The 27,790-nt window shown below is 42.9% G+C and overlaps 1 protein-coding gene across 3 annotated transcripts in view; it reads left to right on the top strand.

Annotated features, from left to right (window-relative positions):
• The window catches only part of PTPN21 (protein tyrosine phosphatase non-receptor type 21), a 90,274-nt gene extending 63,301 nt beyond the window's left edge, over positions 1-26,973 (top strand). For 2 of the 3 annotated variants that reach the window (XM_024231683.3, XM_054530359.2), the window contains 9 exons: positions 5,194-5,254; positions 5,881-5,965; positions 10,680-12,112; positions 17,366-17,503; positions 18,696-18,917; positions 22,659-22,787; positions 22,976-23,210; positions 23,635-23,795; positions 24,443-26,973. In XM_024231683.3, the coding sequence (XP_024087451.1) occupies positions 5,194-5,254; positions 5,881-5,965; positions 10,680-12,112; positions 17,366-17,503; positions 18,696-18,917; positions 22,659-22,787; positions 22,976-23,210; positions 23,635-23,795; positions 24,443-24,571 (2,593 nt within the window). In that variant the 3' untranslated portion in view covers positions 24,572-26,973. The remainder of the gene's footprint in view (positions 1-5,193; positions 5,255-5,880; positions 5,966-10,679; positions 12,113-17,365; positions 17,504-18,695; positions 18,918-22,658; positions 22,788-22,975; positions 23,211-23,634; positions 23,796-24,442) is intronic. The other variant, XM_063715674.1, reaches the window with a different exon arrangement.
• The last annotated feature ends 817 nt before the right edge of the window (positions 26,974-27,790 follow it).

The raw sequence follows: 27,790 nt of genomic DNA, 5'->3' as shown, positions 1-27,790 counted from the left end.
ATAATGTCAACCTGTTAGGTCAGAAATTTGCTTCAAACCCACTGTCTCTCACTCTAAGCCCCAGAACTGGTCATGCTGTAATCACCCTCCCTGATTTATATAAGGAAAATGCTGGGAGAGTTGGGGAGTCGTGAGAGGCCCCTTGGTGTAGGTGGCTCCCCTGTCCTTTTCTGTGAGGGAAAGGGAGGATGGTATCCTTGCACCTGCAAAGCCAAGTGATAGAGGGTTCAAGAGACTTTCTCCAGAAGGGAAACTTGTATTTCAGACTGCAGCAGGCCACTTGCTGAGCGCAGTGAGATGGCTGGTGAGTGCTCCCTGTAGCTCAGGGGTGTCGGTGAACATAGCAGCCAGTGTCCACCTTGGTTCCGGAGACTTTTGTAATCAGGAGACTGACTAGACTAGGCCCTGCCTGGAAAGGGAAAGGGTTTACCCCGTCTTCTTCTTGGCCTACTGCAGGGCTTGAAGAGGCTATAGGAAGTCTGGAAGAAGATGGAGCAGCCCCTATCCCATTCCAGTCCCCTGAGCCCCGGAAGTGTAGAGAAGACCCAGTAGTTCCATGGATCCATGTGAAGGAGCAGGGCAGGAAGAGGTGGGAGGGGAGAGGAGGAGCAGCCACAAGGCCAAACAATGGGACCTCTGGGTATGGGGACATGGACCCCTGGTGGAGCCGAGGAGAGGCAGCGGCTTTTTCTGAGTGGGTTCTTATATGGATAAAGGTCAGTGTCACCCTGGAAAACCACACGTTGGCCGGTCGCGGTGGCTCATGCCTGTAATCCCAGCACTTTGAGAGGCTGAGGCAGGTGGATTATCTGAGGCCAGGAGTTCAAGACTAGCCTGGCCAACATGGTGAAACCCCGTCTCTACTAAAAATGCAAAACTTAGCCTGGCGTGGTGGTAGGCGCCTATAATCCCAGCTGCTCGGAAGGCTGAGGCAGGAGAATCGCTTGAGCCTGGGAGGTGGAGGTTGCAGTGAGCCAGGATCACACCACTGCACTTCAGCCTGGGCGACAGAGCAAGACTTCGTCTCCAAAAAAAAAAACAGAAAACCACACATGTCATAGGGCTGGAGTGACACTAGGGCCTCTCCCTCCATCAGTATTCCTTCCCAGTTACCTGAGATGGTCTCTGCTGGCTTTGTTCCTCTCCCTTCCCACAGTGCCAGGAAGCTACACCTAAGGTGGGGTTTGGTAAGGGGGTGAACAGTAGGAGCAGGCATCTCAGAGCCAAGTCAGTGACCTGTAAGCAGCTTGGATGCAGCCCTGGTCTACCCAAGTGTAGGCTGGGAGGAGAGCATTTATTCTTCCTTACCCTTACTATAGTGAGCTCAAAAGGTAAGTCATTGAGACAAACATTTGCTAGGTATTTCCACCATCTAACACTTTTTTTTTTTTTTTTTTTTTAAAGAGACAGGGTCTTGCTCTGTCTTCCAGGCTGGAGTGCAATGGTGTGATCATAGCTCACTGTAACCTCAGACTCCTGGGCTTAAGGGATCCACTGGCCTCAGCCCTCAGCTTCTGAAGTAGCCAGGATTATAAGCATGTGCCACCATGCCTGGCTAATTTTTTTGTTTGTTTTTTAGAGATGGGGTCTTGCTATGTTGCCCAGGCTGGTCTTAAACCCCTGGCCTCAAGCGATCCTCACATCTCAGCCTCCTAAGTACCTGGGATTACAGGAAGGAATCTATTCCTTGAACTATCTATTAGTGCATGAGCTATCAATGGCATTTTTTTGTTTGTCAAAATCTTAACTCCCTTACATTGTATAAGAAAGGAAACTTACAAAGCAAAATTTAGACGAGGCTTAGAAATACAAGCTCAGCTATAAATGCTTAGTAATAAGCATCACTTCAGTCCTCACTTGTTAGTCATTCATTTGCTCAGCAAAGGCACCAGGGATACCACATCTTGCCTCCACGGAGCTTACAGATTAGTTGGGGTTGGGGAGCAGGTTGGACACATGATTGTTAGACACATACACTCAGGAATCTGACAGACCTGCTGGTTCAAATGCCAGTTCTACTACTTGTTTGCCATGTGACCAGGAGCAACTTACTGAACCTACGTATCACTTTTCTTATCTGTAAAATCAGGATAATAACTGGACCTCCCTTATGGGTTTGGTGTTCACATTCCATGAGATAATCATGTACAGTCCTTAGCACAGTTTCAATAAATAATATTGATTTTACTTGGGCTGGCAGCCTTTTTTCTTTTTTTTAAAGACACCAGGTCCTACTGTCCCAGTTTCCCAGGTGGAATATGGTGGGAATTCGCAGATGGGATCGTAGTGCACTACAGCCACGAACTCCTGGATTCAAGGGATCCTCCTACCTCAGCCTCCCAAGTCGCTGGGACTACACAGGCATGCGCCACCACGCCTGGCTCAGCCTTTTTAATTTTTATTTTGTCTTCTTTGGCGCACAGATTCTAGTGATTTCTTCTCAGTTATTTAGCAGCACCCATCAACATAGTAACTGCCCAAAAAGTTTGGAAACCACAGCCAACAGTTACATGGTTTTCTCTTGTATGCCAAGTTGAGGATAGCTGGTCTCAGAGTAAACTGCATTTATAAGAACAATGCCAAGAAGAAAGAGAAGGTTAGACTATTAGAACTGATGGCTTGGCTGCCTGGGTCAAGCACTTTGGCAGGTACACGCTTTTGTAGTTTGTTTTGTTAGTAGAGCCGGCTACTACAGTGGGCAGTGTTTGCCTCCACACTGGGTGCTGCGGCAAGAGCGCCAAGATAGCTGTCAGTGTGGGAGGGCCGCCCATGTGCTGAAGCTCTGCATCCTTGGGTTTTGTGTTTTATTTTTGCCCCAGGCTGGGCAACTATGGACATGTTGTTGGAGTTTGTTGACAGAGAATTCTGTTGGCAATCCTTGTGAATTTATAGTACTTTAAAAGTTTAAGTTCAGTCCATCTAGACAGTGAGTCTCTGCTAGACTGAACACAGGGTTCACAGGACCCAGTTTGCCTAAACCTAGTCCTGACAATGAAGAATAACCAGAGACAAAGTAAATTTCGAGGCTGCAAAAATGCAGCGTCTTCAAATTCTGGGCACTATTTTTTTTTTTTTTTTTTTTGAGATGGAGTCTTACTCTGTCGCCCAGGCTGGAGTGCAGTGGCGTGATCTCGGCTCACTGCAACCTCCGCCCCCTTGGCTCAAGTGATTCTCCTGCCTCAGCGTCCTGAGTAGCTGGGATTACAGGCACCTGCCACCACACCTGGCTAATTTGTGGGCACTAATTTTAAGGAATATATTAATGTGCAGTTAAGGAGTATTTTTTTTTTTTAAACCCAGACACGCCATGCAGACTTGTCTCACCAAAATAAATACTGGAAGAATGGAATATCTTTTGGAAAAGAGACATTTATTTTTCATTAACAGCTTGAATACTTTCCAGTAACAAAGAAATGAAATTATTTATAAAAGCTAGTAAAAGCAGTTGTAATCACCTGATGTTAAAACTAGTATGTACTAGTTTTCTTTTTATCTCAAGAGTCTTATAAAAATAAGCTAATATTCAGGGTTTTTGAATATAAGATACTAGTTTTCAGAGTGCTAAGAGTAATATTAATTTATGAGACATGAGGCTTGATATTATGGTAAATTTGCTTAAATGGATTGAATATTCACTTTGTCATGATGGATTTTCTAGTAATTAGTCCTTAGAACACTGTAACCAAAGGTCACAAAATATTTTTGTAATCAGTGATTATGTGTTATATAAGTACATGAACCAGGAATAGGTGGTAAAAGGTCTAAGAAAAATTGCTTTGACAAAACTACATGTCATCAACAAAGCCAAGAATCCAGTGTGTTTAGGTTCCTAGATCTTGCAGTAAAACTGACCACACAGAAGAAAAAAAAAATATTGCCTTTATTTAAAAACAATAGTTACAAATGGGCTTTTCTGTTTCTGCTTCCTTTTTTTACCTTATTGTTTTTTTAAAGATAGAACTTGCTGTGTGAATAGTTTAAAATCTCACATTATCACATTAGTATTTGTCAGCACTCCCTAATACGTTTAGGTACTTTTTTTTTTTTTTTTTTTTTTTGAGACTAGCGTCTCGCTCTTGTTGCCCAGGCTGGAGTGCAATGGCGCAATCTCGGCTCACTGCAACCTCTGCCTCCCGGGTTCAAGTGACTCCCCTGCCTCAGACTCCTGAGTAGCTGGGATTATAGGCATCCACCACCATGCCCAGCTAGTTTTTGTATTTTCAGTAGAGATGAGGTTTCACCATGTTGGCCAGGTGGTCTCGAACTCCTGACTTCAGGTGATCCACCCACCTTGGCCTCTGAAAGTTTGGGATTACAGGTGTGAGCCACTGCGCCTGGCCTTAGGTGTTTTTTAAAAAGTATATTCAAAACAAATCAGAAATTTCTTGCAAAGAAAGGTAAATGGGTTTACCATTGGCTCACTGAACCAAATTTTGTGCTTTGCTTTCCCTTGGTTCCTTGGAGGAAATGTAGATTTAAAAAATATGTATGTGTGAAATTTTTTTATATTTGAGTGTTTTAAAAGATGGGGTCTCGCTATGTTGTCTAGGCCGGTCTTGAACTCCTGGGCCCAAGATGCTCCCAAGAGGCTGGGTCTACAGGAGCATGCTTACTGCACTTGGAAATGTAGATTCTTGTCACTAAAATTATAAATTCATTTCTTCATTATGTTTGTAGTCTGTGGTTAACAGACTTTTAATTAAAGGCAGTTCTTACTGCTTGAGGCTTCTGGGTTGACAGTGGATGGTCCCCCGGGAGGAAGGTTAGTGGAGGGACCCAGGGCTTCCCCAGCGCATAGGAGAAACACATTTGCATTTGCACTGAATCCAGCTTCTCCTGCGACAAGTGTGTGGGTGATGTAGCCGTGTCTCTTTCCCCACTGCTTAAGGCTAATCCAAAGGTTTATTGGATGGGCCTGGGAAAGATGCTCTGATCCCTTTGTGGGTCCAGGCGATGATGCTGTGTGGAGAGCCTGAAACCACAGGGCAGGTTGAGGGGTTGGGGCAGCAGGAAAGGGCTGAGGCCCCACGGGCCAACAGGGAACCTCCCTTCTTTTCTTTGACTTCATGACTTAGATAGCTTGTCTTTTTTTTTGCCTTAGAAGATTTATTATTTTACGTTCCTATATCTTGTTTTGGTAGAATTTAAGAGAGAGTGTGTATGTGCTCTTCTCAGAGACATCCTATTTTATAGGCAAACTCAGACTGTCACAGTGAACCCAATCAGGAGGAGGTCTTCTTCAAGGATGTCTCTGGTAAGAAACAAGGAAAATATGATTGCTTTTATATTTTAGTGATGTTTTTCCTTAATAAAATTGCTTTCAATACTGTTAATTTTTAGTTTGAACCATAAAAATGTATTGATATTTCATCATTTTTAACCAAAGAAATGGTAATTTTTTTCCCATAGGTCCAACCTAATATTTATATTATTATATTATACATATTTGAATATTAGGTCTGACCTTAATATTAAGAATTTAGACTATGGGCCAAGAGTAATCCTAAGTTGGTATATATTTAAAATACTAGATGACTTTAATAAGATTGACTATAATACATATAAGCTTCTTATGTTCAAATGTTTATACAAGGAAATCTGTATCTATTCCTTCTTGCTCTTAGCTTTTTAGATGCAGATTTTCTTGTGGAGCCTGATGTCCTTGGTATCAGTCATAGGGCTTGACATTGCCATTTGGGGAAACAGAAATGCTAGATATGTTAAGAACTACTGTGTCTTCATGTTGATTTTCCATATATAATATATTTAATTCCTTTAGAAGTTTTTTTTTTTTAACAGAAAGAATCCAGTGGATAATAACTTTACCTGTATTACATAAGCAATGTGTTTCAACCCTGTGTCAAACTCTCCATTTCTTACCCTAAACCCCAGCCCTACGTGATGCCTCCCCCACCGCAGCTGCACTATAATGGACATTATACAGAACCATATGCTTCTTCTCAAGGTAAAGTACACTTTTTCTGCCATGCCTTACATAGTTATTACTATGGATAAATCTGTGAATGCTTGGAGATTGTGAAGCCTGGACAGTTTTTGGCTGAAGTTGCACCCCAAATTGCATCATGATAATAGCTATCCTGGATTCATAAAAGAAGCCAATATATTGTTTGGGTTTTTTTTTTTTTTTTTTTGGAGACAGAGTCTCAATGTGTCACCCAGGCTAGAGTGCAGTGGCGTGTCTCAGCTCACTGCAACATCCACCTCCCAGATTCAAGCAATTCGTGTGCCTCAGCTTCTCAAGTAGCTGGGACTACAGGCATGCCACCACGCCTGGCTAATTTTTGTATTTTTTGGTAGACACGGGGTTTCACCATGTTGGCCAGACTGGTCTCAAACTCCTGACCTCAGATGATCCACGTATATTTGGGTTCTTGAATATATGTAAAAACGTGCAGTATCAAATTTTGATGCTCCACTGATCTCAAATTTGGCCAATGGGAAACTATCAAGCTGGTTCCTATGTCCTTTTACCACCACCCTGTTAGCTTTTAAGTGCTTCTTTGCTATCTGACAAAGAATTCCCAGGGTTACTTTTCTTTCCCTGCCAGAGGCTTTCCTATTGTAAAAGTTAAACATGTGACTACTGCAGTTTTCACATGGGAAGTATAAGGAATTATATTTATAACAAATCCCCAAGCTGAAGTTTAAGCAGTCAATTAACATTTACTCTATACTCTCTCTCTGTATGGGGCTATACCAAATGCTAAGGAGGTTTATGCAGATGAGTATTTCCACATCTTAAGAAGTTTATCTTCAGCCTGGACCACAGGGCCAGACCCTGTCTCTACCAAAAAAAAAAAAAAAAAATAGCTGGGCATAGTGGTATGTGCCTCTAGTCCCAGCTACTCAGGAGGCTGAGGTGGGAGGATTGCTTAAGCCCAAGGTGGGGGTGGAGGTTGCAGTGAGCCAAGATTGTGCTACTGCACTCCAGCCTGGATGACAAAGGGAGACTATCTCAAAAAAAAAAAAAAAAAAACACACACCTTAGAATCTAATAGTTGAAGATAAGACAGGTGCACAGATAACTTTGTCTTTCTCCCCTGAACCCCTTTTTCATGGAGAATGGGGTCTTGCTATATTGCTCAGGGTGGTCTCAATCTCCTGGGCCCAAGCTATCCTCCTGCCTCTGCCTTTCTAACTGCTGGGATTATAGGCCTGAGCCACCACTCCTGACACAAATAACGAATATGATAGTTTTTCTGAGACAGCATGTGCAATTACCATGCTCCTCAATGGAAGAGAGACTCATCACATTGGGGAGATTGAGAAGAACTTTCTGTATCTGAAAAGATGGGTGGATTTCGGCAGGTAGAAAGGCAGGAACTTGACCGGGGTTGCTGTTCCGAGTTTTGGGGATAGTGAACGCCATGCACAGAATGAAGCAGGGTGTGTTTGGAGAGTAGAGTGGTCCAGGTTTCCTCTCAGGTAAGGAACTGGTAGGGGAGTGATGCATGAAGGGACCAGAAGGTGGGATGTGACTGTATTGTTTGTGTCGGCCCTGGTGTAAAGATCAGGGTTTTCATGCAGTGAGGTGGGTAGTAGAGAGCAGGGCTTTGGGTGTAGAGCCCGAGAGCGTCCCGCTCGCCATGTTCTTGTATTTCCTCCCTCTTGCACCCTGCCCTTGTCTGGTACTTGCAATCCCGGCCCCTCCCACTTCCAGGACCTGGCTGTCCTCTGCATTGTTAGTCTCACTTCGCCACTCATTCTCTTCCCTCTGTCTATAAACATCTTAATATTGTTCGTTCTCCTCCCTTTAAGTGATGGTTTGAGTGATCTGCTTTCTCTTCTCACTGACTTCTTTTTTTTTTTTTTTGGAGACGGAGTCTCACACTGTTGCCCAGGCTGGAGTGAAGTGGCGCGATCTCGGCTCACTGCAAGCCCTGCTTCCTGGGTTCACGCCATTCTCCTGCCTCAGCCTCCTGAGTAGCTGGGACTACAGGCACCTGCCACCACGCCCAGCTAATTTTTTGTATTTTTAGTAGAGATGGGATTTCACCATGTTAGCCAGGATGGTCTCAATCTCCTGACCTCGTGATCCGCCTGTCTTGGCCTCCCAAAGTGGGGATTACAGGCATGAGCCACCGCGCCCGGCCCTTTCTCACTGACTTATAAGAGTACTCTCTGTGTGCTGCTTCTGCTTGCTGGTTACCCACCCACTCCTCTGTCTTTGCCACTCTGTTAAAGCGGCCCTCTGGGAGGCTCCCAGCACCCCCACATCCCCTCACCATCACATTCAAGCCTTTGTACCTTCTGGAAACTCTCCTGGCATGCTAGGTTTTTCCCTCCTCCTTCCCATCAGTATTGTTTGGTGTGCTCTGCAGGTCTGTCCTGTGGCTTCTTCCCTCCGTCTGTGAGCTTCCCAGGGGTCTCATCTACATTTAACATTTCTTTTCTTTTCTTTTGAGATGGAGTTTCACTTTTGTTGTCCAGGCTGGAGTGCAATGGCATAATTTTAGCTCACTGCAACCTCTGCCTCCTGGGTTCAAGTGATTCTCCTGCCTCAGCCTCCCAAGTAGCTGGGATTACAGGCATGCGCCACCACGCCCAGCTAATTTTGTATTTTTAGTAGAGATAGGGTCTCTCCATGTTGGTCAGGCTGGTCTCGAACTCCCGACCTTGGGTGATCTGCCCACCTTGGCCTCCCAAAGTGCTAGTGTTACAGGCGTGAGCCACTGCACACGGCTGTGTGCAGGATCATTCTTTTGCCTGGTGTTCGAGACTCCACACAATATTCCCTGAGCCTGCCCTTCCAACCTTACTTCCCAAGTTATTTTACTCCTCTGTAGCTATCTGACACTCCAGCCACCCCAGCTTGCCCAGGGGTACACCCTGGCTTTGCCAGTGCTGCTCTGCACCCTCAGGTGCCCTTACCCCATGCACTCTTCCATTCACATGCTGCCATGCAGACCAGATAGGCAGGGCTATGCTGTGCTGACAAAATACTCCGTTCCAAACTCTCAGGGAAGTAACAGTAAAGGTCACTGGTCCGTTGCACACTGCACTAGCAGGAGGGCTCTGCCCTGTCTGAGTCTGCCGTAGGGGCTTGAGCTGGAGAGGCTCTTCTCTCTGGAATGTTGTTGGTCAGTATTGCAGTTGGAAGAGAGCCTGGAAGCTAGCTTTTAACCCTCTGTGCATTTTCCCTTGACCATTACTAGTTGCATTGCTGTGCCTGATATCAAGGGGTGAGAGGGCGTAACCCTGCGTGCTCTGAGAGGTCGAGAGACCTCACTTCTGATGGAAGCTGGACATGCCCACCCCACCCACTTACCCTTCAAGTCCCCTTAACTGCCATATCTTCTGCGAGTTGGTTCTTGGTTCTCTCTTCCTTGTCCCCATCAACCCAACCCAGGCTGGAAATGAGCATTTCTTCCTCTGGACTCCTGTAACCCTTTATCTCTTCTCCCTTCCTTGAATTATGGTGATTTCATGCATACCTTTCCCCTTTTCTTGCCTGTATTCCAACCATCTTTTCCTCCTCCTATTCTTAGTATTGCCTTTTCCACATAACAGTCTCATAAATGGCTAGATGGTTTGTGGGGTGCAGAAGCAGGGAGACTAGGTGTATACAGAGCTAGTTCAGACAAGCTGGGGTAGGGGCCCGAGCTGTGGCAGCAGTGAGGAAAGGGGGATTGCAGAGATGGAGCCATGACCAAGCTTTGCATAGATGAGGAAAGCACAGCGACATGGAAGTGCTGTGTGTGTCAGCAGAAGAATACTGTGGAGATTTGAGTGCTGTTTCCTCACAGCTGCATGTGCCACCAGAATAAAGTGTACCCACTGGATTGTGGTGTATTACTTAAGTATCACCATGATCACATAAATCAACCATGGAGCTTTTGAAGCACAAAAAGAATGCCTTTCAGAGGAAATTGTTATTTGAAGGAGTTGGCTGCTGAGTGTTAGAAATCATCCTCAGTAACAGAGGGCAGGTGAGCTACAAATTGACTAGAAGAAACATGGCCCCTGTCATCCCTGGGCAGGGACACATGCATAGCTATTGTAAGATGAGGTTAAACTGATTCTGTTAGCTGCAGGTCTGGATCTTCCTGAAACATGGGGGCCAGGGCAGGGGGCAGCTGCAGCTGTTTAATGTGGCTCCTCTTGGCTTCTGGACACTTTATGGGCTGTGTGGCTGCTGGTGACACTGTTGGACCAGAGAAGTTCAGATCCTGCTATACCATTACCCTTTTACAGTCGAAGCTCTCATATTCATTTGGGAAGAACAATAAAAAATTCCAGTTAAGGAAATGCTTACAGACAGTTGGTGCTTGAACTAGCTCAGCAGCAGCAAGGCCGCATCCCTACCCAGGGAAGAAAGGCAGAGTCCCCAGCCCAGTGCCTTGAATGGTATCTCTGCCTCAACTTCCCCAGAGTTCCAAAAAGTCTGCTAGTCTGCTGTGGGTGTGGTTTAAGACAGGGTCTCACTTTGTCACCCAATGAATGCCACCCCTTAAGTACGCAGAGCCATGCCCATCCTATACATGAGGAAGCCGAAGCTCCCAGGGTCACTCAGATAGTGTGGCTAAAGCTAGGTCATTTTAGCAGGGATTTTTACAAGCTGTGTTAAAAATGTCATCAGAGGTAAGGGCCGATCTCAGTATTTGGTTGGAGTAATTAGTCCATTTAAAAAAATCTCATTTTTAACTCATTTTTTCTAGATAATCTCTTTGTGCCCAACCAGAACGGATACTACTGTCACTCTCAGACAAGCTTGGATAGAGCCCAGATTGACCTCAACGGTCGGATCCGTAACGGCAGTGTCTACAGCGCACACAGCACCAACTCCTTAAATAATCCTCAGCCCTACTTGCAGCCCTCGCCGATGTCATCCAACCCTAGCATCACCGGGAGTGACGTCATGAGGCCTGACTATCTCCCGTCCCATCGGCACAGCGCCCTGATACCCCCGTCCTACCGCCCCACCCCAGACTATGAGACTGTGATGAAGCAGCTCAACAGGGGCCTGGTGCATGCGGAACGGCAGAGCCACTCGCTGCGAAACCTCAACATCGGCAGCTCGTACGCCTACAGCAGGCCCGCGGCGCTAGTCTACAGCCAGCCCGAGATCCGCGAGCACGCACAGCTCCCCTCGCCGCCGGCCGCGCCCTGCCCGTTCAGCCTGAGCTACAGCTTCCACAGCCCGTCTCCCTACCCCTACCCTGTCGAGCGGCGGCCCGTGGTGGGCGCGGTCAGCGTGCCCGAGCTGACCAACGCGCAGCTGCAGGCGCAGGACTACCCGGCCCCCAACATCATGCGGACGCAGGTGTACCGGCCACCCCCACCCTACCCGCCCCCCAGGCCCGCCAACAGCACGCCAGACCTGTCCCGCCACCTTTACATCAGCAGCAGCAACCCCGACCTCATCACGCGACGCGTGCACCACTCGGTGCAGACGTTCCAGGAGGACAGCCTGCCCGTGGCGCACTCGCTGCAGGAGGTCAGCGAGCCCCTCACCGCCGCGCGCCACGCGCAGCTGCACAAACGGAACAGCATCGAGGTGGCCGGGCTCAGCCACGGCCTGGAGGGCCTGCGGCTCAAGGAGCGGACCCTGTCCGCGTCGGCGGCAGAGGTGGTGCCGCGAGCCGTCTCGGCGGGCTCCCAGCCCAGCGTTTTCACCGAGAGGACACAGCGGGAAGGGCCGGAGGAGGCGGAGGGCTTGAGATACGGCCATAAGAAGTCCCTGTCGGACGCCACCATGCTAATCCACAGCAGCGAGGAGGAGGAGGACGAGGACTTCGAGGAGCAGAGGGGGCCCCGGGCGCCCCCTGCACGTGCGTGCAAGCCTCGGCCCGGCCTGGCCCAGGACCCACCTGGCTGCCCTCGTGCCCTGCTCGCCGGGCCCCTGCACATCCTGGAGCCCAAGGTCCACGTCCCGGACGCGGAGAAGAGGATGATAGACAGCAGCCCCGTCCGCACGACCGCAGAGGCCCAGCGGCCCTGGAGAGACGGGCTGCTGATGCCCTCCATGTCGGAGTCCGACCTCACCACGTCGGGCCGCTACCGAGCCCGGAGGGACTCTCTGAAGAAGAGGCCGGTGTCGGACCTCCTCTCTGGGAAGAAGAACATCGTGGAAGGGCTCCCGCCTCTGGGGGTAAGCCACGCGGCGAGCAGTGCCTGGCCAGGGGACCGCGTGTTCGCCCTGGCGGTTCTTTCACTCATCACGTCCCGTGTTTTTCAGCTCTTCTTGTTCTTTTAACGTTCTTCATTCCCCTACGTCACTCTCTTTTTGTCTAATTTTGAACACATTTAAATTTATGGAAATCATGGGGATCCACGTGAATTTTGGTGGTTTTACTGGAGATAATTATTATAGATGAAGTGAAAAAGTAAATTCACAGGGCTTTGTCGAAAGGAATGGAAAAGATGAATGAAATGTTTTAGTTATGCAATGTTAAGGGAAAGACAGTTAAGATTTCATGACTTTAGCCACGATTGCTTTAGCCACCCATTAAAAATACTGTGGGTGATGCGGCACCCCAGGGGTGCATTTATTTAGTTTGCTCAAGAGATATCTGAAAAAAGCATCCAGGAAAGTGTACCCAATCCTAATATAATTCTCCAGGTTGGAGTGTGTGTGGATACAGCTTACATATCTTGGCCGTGATTCTCCAGAGTGATTCTGGAGTTGGGAAGGTGGCACTTTGTTAAGGCAAATCCTGAGACGTCCAGGTTTCTTAAATTTAAAAGAAAGATGAATTCAACTGAGAATCTAAGGAAAGTCCCCGGTAGAAGATGCAGTTCTTTAATATTCAGCCTAATAAATAAATATGAATTAAGCACTTTTTACCTACTTTGAAGCAAAATATAAAAAAGCATAATAGCATCATCTCTAGCTGCCATCCTTGGAGCATTTGCCATGGACCAAGCATTTCCTCTACTTTTGTGGCCTATTTACAGTAAGCCTATTGTTATGCCTGTTTTACAGATGAAGAAACAGACTTAGATATTAACTAACTTTTCCAGGGTCACATGACTAGTGAGTGACTGAACTGGAATTTTAAACCCATACTTAGCAGCCCATTCTGTTATCATCTATATTGTAGATGTATGTTCTGCATTGAAGTATACTGTATATGTTCTATTAAGTCATAATTGCTTGTTGAAGCCTTGCTAGTCTTTCACTGAGACTTTTAAACTCAGTCCTCAACCTGGGACTAAGCATTTGCGGCCTTGTCATGAAGTGTGTCCACCGAAGTGATTTTGTTGTAGTGCTCAGGCTTCCAGCTCTTCCTGGCCCACATCTCCACTCCTCATGCCCTGCACTTGAGCCAGGCTAACTTGATTAGGGCCTCCATCCTATCTCCTGTTGGCTTCCAGTGTCCTGGCAACTAGGGTTCTCCTCCCCCCATCGCTGCTAAACTGCAAACTCAGACAGGAGGGCTCATCTCAAGTGTGGTTCTGGCCTAGTGTATGAGATCCTTTAAGATGCTACAAACATCTTGCTAAACAGGAAAAAATCCACACTATTATAGTACTTATGAAAGAGATTAATGTACATAGACAAAAACTACTTAACAAAAAAAGTACCATAGATTTAAATTTGCTTTTTATTTATTTATTTTTTTTTTGAGAACAGTCTTGCTCTGTTGCCCAGGCTGGAGTGCAGTGGTGCGATCTCAGCTCACTGCAACCTCTGCCTCCTGGGTTCAAGCGATATCCCTGCCCTCAGCCTCCTGAGTAGCTGGGGACTACAGGCGCTTGCCACCACGCCCAGCTAATTTTTTGTATTTTTAGTAGAGACGGGGTTTCACCATGTTAGCCAGGATGGTCTCCCTCTCCTGACCTCGTGATCTGGCTGCCTCAGCCTCCCAAAGTGCTGGGATTACAGGTATGAGCCACCACACCTGGCCTAAATTTGCTTTTTTTAATAAGTTTTGGGTTTGAATTTTAAGTTCATTTTTAAATTTTTCACAAGTGTGCAACATAACTCACGTACCTGAACAGTAAAGGCCAATGCCTTCAGTGGACACAGATTTAAGAGTGTAGGGAGCAGTGATTCAGGGATAAGGTGTGGGTAGATTTTCCAAAGTAACTCTACCTGAATCCCTGAGCCAGCTGGACAGGGTCCTTTTATAGTTAACACCCTTCCCATTGCATTAAGAACGGTCTGTTTTTATGTGTGACTCACGTACTTTCCCCAAATGCTATTTGAGTACAGCTCAGTACTCAGACCTTTTTTATCCCTGTATGTTTTGAATGGGGTCTGGTAGGTTCAGTTAAATCTGAGGACTTTGATGAATTTGGTTCTCTTAAAAGAACTTTTCTCTCCCATTGACTTTTAAGACCACAGCAGTAGTAAAATTATGTGATTGGATTATGTTTTTGGTCCTTTTTGCTTAAAGGATTCTACTTAAAGAATGGGTATGGCAGCTGTGCTCACGAGGAAAGAGCAAAGGTCCTACGAGTTAAGAACGTTGGGGCTGAGTCTAGAGCCTGCCATTTGTTAGTTCTCTGTGACCACGGTCAGGACCCTTCATGCGTCAGAACCTCAGCTTCCACATCAAGATAACCTCAGATCACGAGGGCGGTCATTCCTGCACTGCCTGCTTTGTGGCATTATGTCCCACATGCAGTTAGGCATGAAAAAATGCCTCCTGAATTATATGATTCGGCATAACTGATTTTAACCAAAGATTTGCTTTTATTTGTTTTGACACTGATTACCTTGTAAAAGAGGCAGCCATGTGACCTCAGACAAGCTGTTTAATCTCTCTGTGACTCAGTGTTTACATTTGTAAATGAGAGGACCCCAGTTGTTGGGGGGATAAAAATGAGGTTCTGGCACATTGAAAGAGCTTAGTCAATATTATCATTACTGTGAGGTGGCATCATACATTTAACTTAATGGCTTTCAAGAGTGGAAGAGGCCAATTCCCTATTGTACCCTCTGACCTTTCATAGTAACATGAGGTTGCCATTATCTTAATCGTTACAACAAATTTCCTAATGCGAATTAAGGTTATGGAGGTTTAGTATTAAAAACAGTGAAATAAACTGTAGACAAGTAGGAATGATTTTAGAATTCTCCACCCATCTCCACCTCCAGTGACCTGATTGTTATCTTAAAGGCAGACTGGTTTGGGTGCTCATACATCTACATAAAGATTTTCTTTTTGTTGTACCCTTTAGTGCAGTGGTTCTCACATAAGAAATCACTGTGCAGGGTATGCATTAAAATCCTGTGCTTATATTCTAAGGGCTAATTAAGGCATATTCAAGGCTAGTTTTGACTACATACAACATTCTTCCAATACTGGCTTTTGAACTGACCTCACAGCCAATCAACTTTATCCAGCGTGTCCCAGTGTGGGATATTTTGAGTCATTTTCAGGCAGAGAAGTGCCAGAGCTAGCTCATATTGATAGGCAAGAGCCGACTTAAATTTTCAGGAATCTTGTGAGCCAATTGATGTGACATTAACAGTTTGAAATTGGCTGTGATGGGAGTATTTACACCATGGATATGGGCAAACACCAATCAAAACTTCCTTCCAAGAGCCAGTTGTTAAATATTACCAGCACATCACTGTTTTCTGCACGTTAGAATCATTAAATTTCAGCCTAAGCAGGAAGTTTTTAGTCTGTATGCCTGTGTCTGGGTGTATGTGTCTCTTTCTGTCTAGGTGAGGCTTACAGAGGAGAAGTGACTTGCCTGAAAGAAGTTGGTCAGTTAGAGGCCAGATGTGAACCCAGGCCTCTGCTGTTTCTAGTCTAGACTGCATTATATGGGGAGCTCATGATCAAATATTAATTATGAAATTAAAAATTAATCCACTTAGCTTTTTGAGTTAGGTACCAGTCATAGTCTCCAATTACAGCAGCAATCTTTTAGGATTTTTTTCCTCTCTTACCAAGATGCCTTTTCCCTCTGTTCTTGCACCATTATCTTGGGGCTTTGCGGCCTGTTACAGGCTGAGAGAGCTGGAATAACACTGATTTTGTTTACAGGGCAGAACCATTTTTTTCCAATTGGGGCTACTCATTATATTGATGTCATCCAAGGAATTGTAGTGTATCCAACGAAACTTAGCGTTCTTTTTTTTTTTTTTTTTTCAGATGGAGTCTCACTCTGCCCCCAGGCTGGAATGCAGTGGCACAATCTCAGCTGACTGTAATCTCTGCCTCCCGGGTTCAAGCCATTCTCCTGCCTCAGCCTCCCAAGTAGCTGGGATTACAGGCATGCGCCACCACACCCAGCTAATTTTTGTATTTTTAGTAGAGACGGGGTTTCACCATTGGCCAGGATAGTCTCAATCTCCTGACCTCATGATCCGCTTGCCTCGGCCTCCCAAAGTGCTAGGATTACAGGCATGAGCCCCCGCCCCTGGTCAACTTAGTGTTCTTATGCTTATTATTCTCAGAGAGGAAAATCATGCTCTAATAATAACTTTAGGAAACACTTGATTTCAGGAGACAAGATTTTGTTGATGCTTTCTCTTCTGTCCTCCTGGTGTCATGATGGAGATTTTAGCCCTGTTTTATTTTCCTTGTTTAAAAATGTGGCCATTCTGAGAGGTAGCGTGATCTAACCCGGGTCATCTAAGTCTGCACTAGAATGCAGAGTAGCATATGAGGAGGGAGCTTCAACACACAAAGGGGGCTGCTGCAGAAAGCATTTAATTTTTTCAGAATGACTTAAAGAATTTATATATTTAAAAAATTATAAAAGCTGGCCAGGCATGGTGGCACACGCCTGTAATCTCAAGCACTTTGGGAGGCCAACACACGAGGATGCTTAAGTTAGTTCAGGAGTTTGAGACCAGCCTGGGCAACATAGTGAGACCCCATCTCTACAAAACGCACAAAGATTAGTTGGGCATGGTGGCATGTGCTGGTAGTCCCAGGTACTCGGGAGGTTCAGGTGGGATTGCTTGAGACTGGAGGTTGAGGCTGCAGTGAGCTATGATGGTGCCACTGCATTCCATCCAGCCTGGATGACAGAGTGAGACCCTCAAAAAAAAAATTTATAAAAGCTTATTATAGTCAAGTGATTGCATTTAAAGCTTTTTTTTTTTTTTTTTTGTACTTCAGCTGATTTTTTACGTCTGTCTTGTTTTAAAAGGAATGCAGTCTGCCTGGAGCCTCACCTTTCATTACAACAGAACTTTGTAACCAATCGTGTTTCAAAACCTTCTATCTGGAAGACTTTATCAGGGCTCTGGCCTTGAAAGGAATGTCTTCCTTCTAATGTTTGTTAAACAAGTGGTGTGTGAAGGAGTGTAATCTTTCTGGGTTTATTGGCAAAGGAGAACACTCCGTGTTCCTGGTCTTCAGTGCATTGAAACTTCTTTTCACAGGGGTTGTATTTGTGTATATTTCATATATACATATAAATCCTTTTACAGGGAATGAAAAAGACTCGAGTAGATGCAAAAAAAATTGGTCCTCTTAAACTGGCTGCCCTAAATGGACTCTCCTTATCTCGAGTGCCTCTGCCTGATGAAGAAAAGGAAGTGGCTACCAGAGCAACGAATGATGAAAGGGTATGTATGGGACACACAGGGCTTTGTGCCTTCTCTGGAACAACCGGTAAATACTACGCAAATGCCTTCATGAGATTTTGGTGAATTTTCTAACACAATTTAATAACAAATGAGTGTTAAGGAATTTTGTAATATGGGCCTCAAAATTGGGCCAAATGTATAGCTAATGTCTTAATAGATAATTTCAGGTTTGAATGCTGATTTTCTGTTTGTTTGTTTCTCAGTGTTCTTTTTTACCTTCTCCTGGCCTTTTGGGGCAGTCTTGATTTTGATGGCCTTATAAAGTGAGAAGAAATCTACAAAAATACAGGAGCATACATAGGAAAGGCAGCAGACATTGACTTTTATTATATTGAAAGTTTATCTCGAGAGTAGTTTCTCAATTTTTTCAAAACTTCCTTTGTGCCTGAGGTGTATTTTCTATGAGGTTTTATTACATCAAAATCAGATAGGCATACATTTGCTTTACAACAGGATCCTGGAGGCAGTTTCCAATATTTCCTACTGCTTTAGTCTTTTATATATCGTATGATATAAAATGGAAACATTTGTTCATAGCTGTTGGAACTCGTTATCCGTCCCCTAGATTTACTGTTCCCCAGGAGAATTCCATCTATTAGGGGTCACAAAATTGACCACAGATCTAGAGAAAATGAATTCAACAAATTCCTTTAGGCCAATTTTCAACTTTAAACAAAAGTTTGCATTATATTTCTCACCAAAATGATTGTCTTTTGTTCTTTTAACTCTTGTTGTTGTGGCTTTTTAAAATTTTAACTTTGTTTTCACCTAGAATTTTTTTTGTTTTTTTTTTTGTTTTTTTTGAGATAGGGTCTCACGGTTCACTGCAGCCTCAACCTCCTGGACTCAAGCAATCCTCCTGCCTCATCCTCCCAAGTAGATGGGACCACAGGCATGCACCACCACACCTGGCTCGTTTTTTAATTTTTTGCAGAGACGGGGTCTCACTGTGTTTCTCAGGCTGGTCCTGAACTCCTAGGCTCAAGTGATCCTCCCTCCTTGGCCTCCCAAAGTGCTGGGATTACAGGCATGACATACCGTGCCCAACCTAGATTTTTCAATATTATACAGTGCTAGATTTGAAGCAGAAAACAAGATTTCAAATATACAGTCATAAGGTAGCCATGACATGTGGCCGTATTCATGTTATTCCACATATTCTGTTTTATAGTGTAAAATTCTGGAACAACGATTAGAACAAGGAATGGTATTCACAGAATATGAAAGAATTCTTAAGAAACGGCTAGTTGATGGGGAGTGCTCAACAGCACGACTCCCTGAAAATGCAGAAAGAAATCGATTCCAAGATGTTCTTCCTTATGATGATGCGAGAGTGGAGTTGGTCCCAACTAAAGAAAACAACACTGGTTACATCAACGCATCACATATTAAGGTGAGAGGAACGCCTCAAGTAATAAACAGCACATGCAGTTTCAGTTAAGTTACAAGAATGGTAAGAATTGTATTCATGTCTGTTTAGAATTCAGATATTTTAAAATTTATTTTTATTTTATTGTTTTAGATAAACACCCTAGTTTTGAACATTTGTGACAAACTGTACTACAAGCTGGGAAATCCACACACCAGTGCTAGATAAAAAGTGTCTATCAGACAGAGCCAAAGTCATGTCTACTCACCATGTGCGAAACCACTCTGCCCCCAACACTGTTACGAGGACTCAGAGCGCACTTATTTGCCTGGCTTTTTTTTTCTTTTGCCTTTTTTGAGATAGAGTCTTGCTCTGTCGCCCAGACTGGTAGAGTGCAGTGGTGTGATCATGGCTCCCTACAGCCTTGACCTTCTGTTGCCTGGCTTTAGAACTTTGTCCTTCTAAATCTGAAGACCTCTTTTTAGCTCATAAATTCTTCTGGGAGCCACTGAATTGCTAGTTTTTCCTCATCGCATACCGACATGCATTTTTATGTAACAAAAGTGTCTGGGCTTTTTGATGGTGTTCACAAAAGCTTTCAACTTACCAAGGTGCCATCTGTTCTCTTTACATACTCTTTATAATAATTTTTAAGTATCATTTTGTTCTTTGAAGAAGTGCTTTTTTCCTGGAACCAGTATAATGCCATTAAACTGGGGTAATGTTTAATGGCATTATACTGGTTCCAGGAAAAAAACTGGAGATAGGGGGTCCAGTTTTACTTTTCTGCTTATGGATATCCAGTTTTCCCAGCCCCATGTATTGAAGAGGCTGTCCTTCCCGAGTGGATGTTTTTGGCACCTTATCTGGGGTAATATCACTTCCATGAAAATGGACAAAATGATGATTCACAACACGTGATGGAATAAAGCCAGATGTTCCATCTTCCTCACTGTACCCTTTGTTCATGCTGGCCACATTCAATTCTTTATTTTGGGAAGGAGAAATCTCATGGTGAGTGAATGAGTAAGTGTGGACAGGTGGTGGTTTTTTTCTTTAGTTTGCAAGTATTATTTGAGAAGGGAACAAGCTGACACCAAGGCTTTCTGGAGACTGGCAGTCTGCCTGTGAATGCCAGTACCCCTTGATGGCTTTTGGGAATCTATGCACATACTATTTTGTTTTTAAATATAATATCAGCATAATTTACTTAAAAACCGAGCATTTCTTTGAAATAACTCATCCAGTCTCTCATGACTAGATGGATAAGAATGAATGATACTGTAGTTCTGTAGTGATATTTCAAAATCTTTAGCAGCCACTTGCAGAATAGAGGAAAGAATTTGATAGACCTGGGTCTGACTCCTAGATCTAAAATGAGGTGGGACCTCATCTTACTTGTATGGAAATAAATAAATGATGACACCTACCCTGCCAGCTTCTCACAAGTCCCCTCCTCCTTCCTAGTGCTTATTCACTGTTATAACCTGGTACTCATCCACTCAGCCACTGGGTGCTCAGTGAGACAATGTGGAGCGGTGACTAGGGGGCTGGCAGCCCTGAGTGAGAGTGCGTGTGGCACAAGGCTTGGCCCTGGGTTTTATGTTTAGTGAGTGTTTGGAGACAGTTATTGTCGTCACTCAGTATTGATGAAGCCAAGATTTTTTTTTTTAACTCTCCAATACAGTTTAATTTGACATCAGAATTTTTATCATGCTATAGAAGCAAAAGCTTTAATTTCTGGAACACTGTAAATATTGACTTTAAAAAACAAAAATGTTATTTCTCTTTTAAAATGTATTTACTTGTGTGTAAATACTATTACAAAGTGTTAACTCCCATCATCCATTAAAACAATAATAAACATGTATTGTTTAACAGTTGGATGTTTTACATCATTCTTCTATCCCCTTGAACTAAAATTTACATGATACTTTTCTCATCTGTCAAAATATGTAGATAAACATGCCTAATATTTTAATTTCCTGTGGACCATTAGGCTTCGAGTGTTATAAAATGTGTTCTGCATTGATTTACTATCATAATTATTATCAGGACACAATATCAAAACATCACAAAGTTATTATAGATTTTGATAAATCATTAATAATTAAGTAAAACTATTGGAAGTCTAAATCTTAATGAGATGAGTGGAACTTTGAAAAAATGCTATCGAATGTAATTATAATATTGTTGCTAACATATTCAACACCAATTCATCTCCTATTTTCCACTTTAATGACATTAACTGAAAAATCTTGCTCACCTAAGTCAGTAGATAAGAATGAAAAAGGCTTTGTTTGAATGTCACTCAATTTTGGATATTCTTTCGGCATTATCTGCTTACGATGATATGGTGATCTATTGTCAAAAATTATTTATAATGGTTTGTAAACTGAGAATTTGATCAGGTTACTCCCAATGTTATTGAAAGTAAAGAAAAAGAAATATTATAGAATAATTTTGCAAAAGATTTATTTCTCAGTCAGTAGTTATTTGCTTTCTCAAAGGTATACCAAAAAGTGTTCTAATAAGGCTTATCAAATGATTATGATTTACACCTGCTACTTTCTACACTTGCAAAGTAACTTGATCAGCTCATTATTCTCAGCATAAATTGAGAAAATAAAATATTATTAATGTTAGCATACCCTTTTGACAGATGCTTTTATTGATCACAGCTGTCAATATTTTTAGTCAGCCTTGGAGCTGGCAGTTTCACATGTTCAACTTATAAAAAATGTTTGGTGTATATAGCTCAATTGGCAAAGTCAGTCAAATTTGACTTTCAAAATTCAAATCATATGTTAATACATACTTTGAGACATATTAAAGCAATCATTAATAATGAGCAGAATGCACAATGAAGGTATATTTCTAAAAGCAGCCAATATGCAAATAATATAGGTATGGTTAATCTATTTTATTCATTTTATAGCATTATAAAAGGAAGAATAAGCTTTTTGGTTTTTAATCACTTAATATGTAATGATACAGTTATGTAAAAAATGAATAAAATAGAACTGTATGTAATAACATGGATGAATATTAGCAATGCAAAATAAAAAAATAAGCCCAAGAAGATCACATATCTTATAATTGCTGTTTAAAATTTCTTTCTTTTTCTTTTTTTTTTTTTGAGACGGAATCTCGCTCTGTCGCCCAGGCTGGAGTGCAGTGGCAGGTTCTCGGCTCACTGCAAGCTCCGCCTCCCGGGTTCTTTAACCCAGGTCTCTTAACTACAAATCTAGTAATTACTGTTGTATTAGACTGCTCTCAAGAAAGTTAAATCTTAAGTGGAAACTTAATATTATTGTGGAGAGTGACCTTGACTCAAGTTCAGAGGTGAGACTATCCTAAGTAGGAAGTTTTTTTTAAAGAAGAGGCACCATGGCTGCAATAACAGCTACTTATTGAGTTAGTGTGCCAGGTACCATAGATACTGACTCAGTCCTCACAACGACCCTATGACGGTAGGCAGTATTTTTATTTTATAAATGAGAACTGAGATTCAGCAAGGTTAAGCAGGCTGCATAGATATTATGTATATTCACAGTACCTAAGTTTATAAAAATGTCAGTAATGCAAATTGTATTCACAAGGGAAAAGATAAAAGTCTTTCCTTATTCTGCTGAATAATCCAGTTTACTACTTTTTTACTTTTTACTTTTTTAAAAAAACTGTTTTAGTACTACCATGAATGCATGCATACATACCTATGTATATTATCCACACATCAATGTGTTTAACCTTTTCTAATCCCAGGTCTCTGTCAGTGGAATCGAATGGGATTATATTGCCACACAGGGACCATTACAGAATACCTGTCAAGATTTTTGGCAGATGGTATGGGAACAGGGAATTGCAATTATAGCAATGGTGACAGCAGAAGAGGTAGGTACTCATTTCTCTTAAGTGATTTTCTCAGCCTCTGAAGAACAGTTAATGTTAATCATCTAGAATCCTGACCTGTGGAGAAAAAGGCAGGGTAGGGTTGTGGTTCTGTTTCAGATGTGCCATCTGTGTGAGAAAGGCATCCATTGCCGGGTCTCAAGTCATTTAACCATGCTTATCTTTAACAGGAGGGTGGAAGGGAGAAGAGCTTTAGGTATTGGCCACGACTTGGTTCCAGGCACAACACTGTCACCTATGGAAGGTTTAAGATCACGACCCGGTTCCGCACAGACTCTGGCTGCTATGCCACCACGGGCCTGAAGATGAAGCACCTCCTTACCGGGCAAGAAAGGACCGTCTGGCACCTTCAATACACAGACTGGCCTGAACATGGCTGTCCAGAAGACCTCAAGGGATTTTTATGTGAGTGACTTTAACTTTGTTCCCAGGACAGCTGCCTCTGGAGCTGTTAAACAGAGAGGAACATTTATGTTTCTGAAATATTTCCTTTATGTTCTCTCATATAAGCTTCGGACTTGTTTTAACATAAAGAATACAAGTGTTTTGGGGAAGGTTAACAAGAGGTTTATAAATTATGATTTGGTAATGAGTAGAATGCCGCAGCTGACTCAGTGTCTCCCTCATTTCATTTTGTAGATCAGAAAGTGGGCAGAGGTAGTGACTTGCTCAAGGTCTTACTGTCCTTTGGTGGTTGAGTTTGGTTCATTGGCACCCAGTGCTCTTTATCTGCAGTCCTCTTAATCAGTGGAGAGAATATGAAGATTGAGTCGACAATGTGATACGCCTTGATCCTTGAGTACTTTTCTATTTCATTTATTTTCCACAGCATATCTTGAAGAGATCCAGTCTGTTCGACGCCATACAAATAGCACAAGTGATCCCCAAAGCCCCAACCCTCCATTGTTGGTTCACTGCAGTGCTGGGGTAGGAAGGACTGGTGTGGTGATTTTGTCGGAGATCATGATCGCCTGCCTGGAACACAATGAGGTGATGGCGCTTATGATCGCCTGGCCTTTTTGGGTGGAAACAAGGCTGGGGAAGAGAGGGACATAGTGACTTAATAGCTCTTTTTGCGCACATTTCCTTGGACTGTGGTGGCCTCAAGATGTTACTAATGTTCCCCGCAAAAGGCTGTGTCTTGGAGAGTCTCAGTACCAATTAGCATATTAAAGACTGAGAAGTCATACGATAAATAAAGCTGTTTAATTTTGTTTTACTTGCCCAGGGTTTTTCAAATTTGAGCTCAGAACTCTTTTTCTGTTTACATTTCAAGGATGATTCATGCTGCCCAGAGCCGTTGAGGGAAATAGGTAGATATTGATAGCACTTAGCACACTATGTTTTTGTAGAATCTTGGTATTTAGTGAGACATGGTAATTATGTCCAACCATACAAAGTCAGTGAGCTACACATGGGGAATGTTGAAGAAATAGTCTGCATGGACATTCTATTTATAGTTAAAACTAATCAGAAAATCAGAAGTAGGCAATCATGGCTTATTTCTAGAAGACGCTAAGGTGGAAAAGAGACTGTCCATCTCCTAACCAGGTTTCTGCCAGGACACTAGTGTCCTCCCATCCTTTCTGTCTCCCCAGGGGAACACATTATCTTCATTACCGTTTCTCTCAACCTAGGTGCTGGACATCCCAAGAGTGCTGGACACGTTGAGGCAACAGAGAATGATGCTGGTGCAGACTCTCTGCCAGTACACGTTTGTGTACAGAGTCCTCATCCAGTTCCTGAAAAGCTCCAGGCTCATCTAAGCTCCCACATTTCTTACGGGGCCAGTCATGTGAAGCGTTTACAGCTTAAAAAAAAAGCGCTTGCCTAACTCATACTTTCCCGTTAACACTTGATCCACGCAGCGCGGCACTGGGACGTAAGTGGCGCAGTCTGAATGGCAGCGCGCTGAAGGAAATGTGCGAAGCACAGGCTGAAGAGGGGTTTCTAATCTGGGAAAGGTGCTCAAGGAGGACTTGGTTTCAAGGGCCTTGCCCTGCCCCGGTCTGTCCGGTTTGCAGTACTTGCACACATTTTGGAGATTGTATTTTCTAGACAATTCTCTATTTTACTGAAGCTATGCTGGGCAATTCTGGCAATCATTAAAGCGCATAGATTTCTATCTTAAACTAATTTTTGATAATGGAGTTTTTATTTTATGACAAATATTTAGGGATTTTCTAGTGAGAAACAACTTTGTGTAAGGATGATCCACAGATATGAGTTGCTCCTATATAACTTTGTATTTAAAAATCATGTTATTATCTTTTGTTATTTTTTAAAAACCTTGAGTACTTAATGGTTTAGTTACCAAACTGAAAACTATACTGAGAATCTATAAGTGTTATTTTGAAACATCAAAAGGATTTTTCTATCCAGAACATTTTTTATCCTAAAAATTCTATATAGTTGTACCTTCTCTATTTTTCAAATGAGAGCTCAACTCATTTAGATACTGAAATGAGTCAGTTAATGTAAAGTTGGGGATGAAGGCACATTATTTAAAATGTAAGAGAATAAGCATTATTTTTTCAGTATTATTCATAGATCTAAATGAATTTGATTTTATTGGTTGAAAATGAAGTGAAAAACAATTGCCTAGGGTGGTTTTAAGCACTTTTTTGTTAAAAACAAATCTGAGTTTTAATATATGTGTTGCTTTGTAGATGACACAATAGCAATGGGCGCTGAGAAGCGTTTTGGGAGAGATTAAGGACTAAGAGTATGTAAGATGACTAGGACAAGAGTAGGTGGAGTGTGATGGTAAATGCAGGATGCCTTCGTCTTTACAAAAATACAGTATTATCTATACTCAAACTGAGGTGCTGGGATGGCAAGCAGGGGCTTGGAGTCTAGGGGCTGACCCCACAGCACTGTCCCCAGGGAATTCAAGTCCTGTCACAGCCAGTGACTTACTCTGTTTTCTTGGGGCTTTTCCCACCTCAACCTGTATTGTTTCTTTTTCATAGATAAATTCAGCATTATAGTATCATTAAAAGAAGCCTTAAAGAGGCGTATTTTTCCTTTTGGTTGAAGGAAGGGAATAGTTAATAATAGTTTTCACCTCTTCTCCCAAAAAGTACAGTCCAAATTTGTGCACAGAGATTGCTGTGGTATTCAAGAGGTACTTGCATTTTAGCTCCTTAATTCCCTGGTCAGTGTTAGCTGTTTAGTGTCCCCCTCGCTCATCCCGTTTAGGCACATCCCAATAGACAGAGCCAGGCTGAGTTACAGGGGGAGAGTGTCATCTGTGGCCCAGATTAAGATGGCCTTGTCACAGTGACCGCTGAGTAGGTATGGATGAATGGGATATTTAGCCGAGGAACCCTTTCCCTTTTCCTTCTTTTTGGGGTCTCTTCTTACAATGAAAAGCTTCCAAAATGTCAAATCTAGGGCTGTTTCCCAAATTACACTATTCTAGGCATCATTTTGATTTCCATGTCACTCCTTAACTCACTTCTTTGAGCACTACATGTATGTTGTCAGCCACGAGACAGGACTTCCTAAATAGTGTGTGCACCAGCCTAACTCTGCCTTACCCAAAAACCAACCACCTAAGAGGAAAACTCAGAAGATATTAATGAAAACTAATTGAAAGTACGCACACTTCTCATGTAGGAACAAAATTAAAATTTTACATTTTTATTTTACAAAATTAAAAAATTTTTTAATTTTACAAAATTAAAAAATTACATTTTGTAGGAACATTTTGTAAATACAAAATTCTTTTTAAAGTCCTGTTTAAAGAACAGTAGAACTAAGTGAAAATATTCAGAACGAGCTCCTTAGAAGAAAGGAGTAAGAACTTTTTACTGGGACTATTTTTCATCTCTAGAAAAAGTGCTTCTTCCCCTCCCCCTCCCCCCTCCCTCTCCATGGTACGTTTTTGTGAAAATGCTCTTCTATCAGGTTTAAACAGTTTGACATAGCTCGTTGACAAGAACATATTGTAAAACAAATCTAATTAAAGAGTAATATATGGTCTATTTGTGTTCCTGTTGTAATAATTTGATAAGTAAACTTCTGAGGGCAAAATTACTGTTTAAATCGAGTACTCTTAAAATGTTGCATGTTTGACGTCGTTCCTAAGAGCCATGTAATTTTAAACTTTTAATTGCAGTTAGTGAATATGAAAGGATTTCTGAATAAAAATCTATCCACATTACTGAGCTTTGAAATAGTATGATTTTCAAGAGCAAACCAGAACATTGAGGGTTCACAGGTTTACTGCCTCTGAAATGAGTATATTAATGTCTGCCAAACTTACACAGTGCTTCATGTATCTTAGTGTCCTTTAATACAAATTATCGAAATGTGCACTTCCCCAAAATGTAGAGTTATAAACCAATGTTTTCCACTGATCAATTTTGGTATCTCTGGCATCAGTTTTCTTGATTAGTGGGGTCTTTTGATGAAATAGTTTAGTTGATAGTTTTGAGCACAGAAAGCACTCATTTTATTTTTTATTTTTGAGACGGAGTCTTGCTCTATTGCCCAGGCTACAATGCAGTGGCACGATCTTGGCTCACTGCAACCTCTGCCTCCTGGATTTGAGTGATTCTCCTGCCTCAGCCTCCTGAGTAGCTGGGATTACAGGCATGCACCACTATGCCCGGCTAATTTCTGTATTTTTAGTGGAGATGGGGTTTCACCATTTTGGCCAGGCTGGTCTCCAACTCCTGACCTCGAGTGATCTGTCTGCCTCAGCCTCCCAAAGTGCTGGGATTACAGGCGTGAGCCACTGTGTCCAGCCAGAAAGTCCTCATTTTAGAATATCATTTGGAATGCTTATTATAGTCATTCATTATTAATTTCTTCTGGAACATCTACTGTGAAGCATTCAGAAAATGCTAGAATTTAGTCTTTAAAACCCTTTGGTCGATTTAGAAGCTGGGCCTGTGCTTCCTTAGAAACGTCCAGAAAGCAATGTCTAGCCAGAAACACAGGAGGGAGGAGAGTGTGGTGTTGTGGGACTGAGTGAC

This window comes from Pongo abelii, chromosome 15, assembly GCF_028885655.2.
Source record: "Pongo abelii isolate AG06213 chromosome 15, NHGRI_mPonAbe1-v2.0_pri, whole genome shotgun sequence".
Taxonomy (NCBI): Eukaryota; Metazoa; Chordata; class Mammalia; order Primates; family Hominidae; genus Pongo; species Pongo abelii.
The sequence above is the reverse complement of the archived record's forward strand: the minus strand, read 5'-3'. Positions and strand labels throughout refer to the sequence as shown.